The 3,763-nt window shown below is 44.2% G+C and overlaps 1 protein-coding gene across 4 annotated transcripts in view; it reads left to right on the top strand.

Annotated features, from left to right (window-relative positions):
- Positions 1-2,976, top strand: part of LOC119341476 — a 4,076-nt gene extending 1,100 nt beyond the window's left edge. Inside the window, exons 2-11 of one of the 4 annotated variants that reach the window (XM_037613351.1) lie at positions 205-467; positions 564-797; positions 1,029-1,163; positions 1,279-1,363; positions 1,488-1,730; positions 1,837-1,905; positions 2,009-2,197; positions 2,298-2,359; positions 2,443-2,524; positions 2,627-2,976. In XM_037613351.1, the coding sequence (XP_037469248.1) occupies positions 205-467; positions 564-797; positions 1,029-1,163; positions 1,279-1,363; positions 1,488-1,730; positions 1,837-1,905; positions 2,009-2,197; positions 2,298-2,341 (1,262 nt within the window). In that variant the 3' untranslated portion in view covers positions 2,342-2,359; positions 2,443-2,524; positions 2,627-2,976. Of the gene's footprint in view, positions 1-204; positions 468-563; positions 1,164-1,278; positions 1,364-1,487; positions 1,731-1,836; positions 1,906-2,008; positions 2,198-2,297; positions 2,525-2,626 lie in introns of all 4 variants that reach the window. The other 3 variants (XM_037613350.1, XM_037613348.1, XM_037613349.1) reach the window with 3 other exon arrangements.
- The last annotated feature ends 787 nt before the right edge of the window (positions 2,977-3,763 follow it).

The following is a 3,763-nucleotide window of genomic DNA, read 5'->3' as shown; positions in this document are numbered from 1 at the left end:
AAAAAATGTCATATGTACATGAAGTTTTTTCATCATCCTGACGAAGTCGAAAAGAGCTCGTATTGACAAACATTTTTTACTGCTTAGCTCAGACCTTTGGTGTGCTCAAACAGATCACCATGACACAGAATTGGCATAGTGACAAACTGTCGAAGCTTTTTTGTACGCACAAACATATGCAATTAAGTTTCAAAACATTTGCAGGTTGCGTCTTGGAAGTGCGCCGCCAGACCGCGCGCCATGTCCATAGGATGACCGCTCTGGAGTTAACAATACGAAAATATGCAGAGCAACCTGACAAGAGTGTGATGCGGCCTGCACTAGGGCTCAGTTTCGACTCGTTGGGTGAGGCGTATGATTTCTACAATCTTTATTCTTGGGAGATTGGCTTCGGAATAGGATATGGGAAAAGCAGACTAAATGCTCAAAGAACAAAGACGATGCAGGAGATTGTTTGCGGGTGCTCGGTAAGTGCTGTTCTGCATGCGTATGATGAAAATGTTGTTGCAGGGTTCTGCTTTGACATAAACTTTTTTTGTCTTTTCGTGGTTTTTTCGCTGCAGGGCAAAACTGAAGCAGAGAACAGCAGGTCCTGCAGGTGTGAGTGTCCTGTGCTAATTAGGCTACTGCGAGCGTCCGACAACAGTTGGTACATCACAGAGCACCGGGAAAATCACAACCACTCTCTGTCGCTCACCATGGGTGAAAAAGTGCACTGCCCGTCCCATAAACACATAGACGTCTACACCAAAGATCTGATTAGGCAGCTAAGGGAGAACAATGTCAACTTGGGGAAGGTATACAACATAATTGGGAGTTTTTTTGGTTCTGTTGAGAAGGTGCCATTCACAAAGAGGACTCTCAGGAATATACGTGGAAAAATTAACCGTGAGCAAGCTGACGACGATGTCCAGAAGACACTTGAAAGTGACTTGAAAAATTGTGATGTCTTTTTCATATGCTGGGTTTCTGGGCTCCTAAAATTTGATCTAACATCTGTGGTTCTGCTTTTGTTACATGTCTCACAGCCTTGGTTCTTCGACTGGATGGACTATGGGACATACAATGTGGAGCAGCACACAGTCCCACGGATCAGCCTTTACACAGCAGAAATTTGCACGAGGCTTATATATGTCACGAGGGAGTACCCGGACATATTCCCCGTAAGTCACATCTGTATCCACTAATAGCATTGTTACAAGTTTGCGAACAAATAAACAGGAAGTGTAAAAACAAAAACAAAAGCTTAATTAAGGAACTGATATTTTCCCTGTACAGACAAAGCCTCATGATGAATTCGATCATCTGGATGAAGATTGGCATGATGTAGTTGGCGAGCCTGGTGGGATCCTACAACATGAAGGTAAAATGGGGGCTTTGTTAGACATGCAGGATGTTTGTCTGGGTATTAATGTTATGGTGGGGAGAAGAAATAAGGTTTCACTAATTCGATTATCAAATTATCTGTCCTGGTATGAAAAAAACAGGCCAACGGGAGGCGCTCCGAGCAGCTGAAGCGCTCATCGCTGCCATCCAACAAGATTGCACCACACCTGAGGGGCGGCGTGGCAAGCAGGGTGCCGGGGGTGACACGGACACAAACACTCTTAATGATAAAGGTAAAGGGGTGGCTGACGAAAGTTCAGACTCATCAAGCAGCGACAGTGATGATGAACGAGTTGATCCAAGCATTCGGCTAGCAAGGCCAATACTTAGAGCTGACAGAAGAGGTTTCTAGTGCAACATTTTGCCTATCCCGCTGCTCTGCCTCACAAGGTTTGTTTCTTGGCCGTATCGTGCATATGACTAACACTTGATGGCGTTCTTTGAAATTAGGAGAAAGCATAGATGCTCCGCCAACAAGCGTACGTATCCCTGGGGTGGTTGGGGGTAACCGCGTTACAGGCAAGTTATCTAATGCATAAATGGTGATTAGGTCCCTTGAGTAACAGATAAGGTGTATACTGCAAACACACGGAGCTTACTAGCCCCCCTTTAAAAACCGCAGGTCCGCGTAGCCTTAACCGATTCAGGCAACGGCTGCTTGTGGGAAGCAACAACACTCGGGGAGCTGCTGCAAGCAATGCTAGTGCTTTGGTTGTAAACCCAGACAGACATGCTTTGCTTCGCAGCAGGGGGGAGCACCTCAGGGCCGAGCTGTCTGAAATCGAGGCTCAGGCAAAGTCCGACCTTGAATGTGAGTCTTTTATAAATGTGTTTTAGAGTCCAATACACGCGGTCCTGTTCTTTGAATTCTCTGCACCACTATCCACTAATTTACTTTGGTCTTGATGAAGATCAGAATTGGTTCATGGCCATAAGGGATGTCATGCCAACCTAACTATCGAGTAACACGCAAGTAAGATATGTGCACGTGCTATATATTTGAACAGTTCGGCTTCGGCCAGGTCCTATATGAGGCAGGGGCTTACCATGTTGCAGAGATCAACAAGAAAACAAGTTTTGCAATGCGACGCACAACCAGGCAGAGAAGAGCGAGAGGCAGAGCATAGCGATTTATGAGGTAAAAATTTGACTGCCAATGTGGACAGTTTGCTCATATGAAATTGCTATGCTGCCATGCCTCAAAGGTAACTTCATTTGGGGTTGCTGTTATCATTGGCAGTATGTCTGAAGTTCGTCTGTGAAGGTCATGTAAGATTTCTTCGTGAGCATTTCCAACACGAGCAGACCAAGGACCGCAACAGCAATCAGTAACCCACCGGCACTACACTCTTTAGCCTTTACACGCATCCTCCAGAACTTGTAAGATTGGGAGATGACAATGTTGCTTATGAGAAATAGATGGGCATGTTCAAAGAAAACAGATTTGCTAAGATTTTTTCTTACGGCTAAGTTATGTAGTTAATTTTCATTGTAGCAACATTGTATTATTGTAGCAATTCAGTGTCATATTTTTTTAGAACAGTATCATATTTGTTGAGAACACTCGAGAACAAAGTAAAAAAAATGTGTAGGAACTGAATATCACGCATGAGACATCAATTGTACTCCCTCCGTCCGGAAATACTTGTCGGAGAAATGCATAAAAATGAATGTATCTAGAACTAAAATACGTCTAGATACATCCATTTCTCTGACAAGTATTTCCGGACGGAGGGAGTAGAATGGTGTGCCTGGTCTCTCTCCATGCCGAGCTATGAACATCACCAGCTCTTAGAGCAGAAAGGGCATGGGATGAGAGTGAAGATCAACGTTCCCTGGCTGGAGTGATATATTTTTTGTGAACTTGCCATGTAGATAGTTGATTGTTTTTGTGAGAGCAATGTTTTGCTTTTTACTGCCTCCGAGAAGTCTTGATTAATCGTGGGTAGATATTAGTTTGTACTGCCTTGGAAAACTGCTTGATTAATAATCGTTGGTATATTTGAGTTGACAGTAGTGGGATTTTAATGCATGTCTGGCAGCTCAACGGTAGCACTGGACCAGGTAAAGGATATCAGTCCAGGATGCCCTGGGATGTCATGGGCCGCCCGGGGAAACAGTGGCTTTCCTATTTAATACGCAGAGCAGACATGGGCCATGCAGACAGTCAGAAATAATCAGTAAATATGAAATACAGGCCCTATACATTGGCTGGTCCGAATCTTGAAAGCATTGTTCGGTCCAGATATCAAGAGCATATGTGCTCGGGAGCCAAAGTGGATATCCGGCTCACTAGCATACATTTTGGTATCCTCCAATCCAATCTGGTAAATGAAAACAGTCTATGATATATATAGAAGGCTTTCGTTGCTGCAAC

The sequence above is a fragment of the Triticum dicoccoides genome, chromosome 7B (assembly GCF_002162155.2).
Source record: "Triticum dicoccoides isolate Atlit2015 ecotype Zavitan chromosome 7B, WEW_v2.0, whole genome shotgun sequence".
NCBI classification, from domain to species: Eukaryota; Viridiplantae; Streptophyta; class Magnoliopsida; order Poales; family Poaceae; genus Triticum; species Triticum dicoccoides.
Note: the sequence above shows the minus strand (reverse complement) of the source record. Positions and strands in the feature narration are given on the sequence as shown.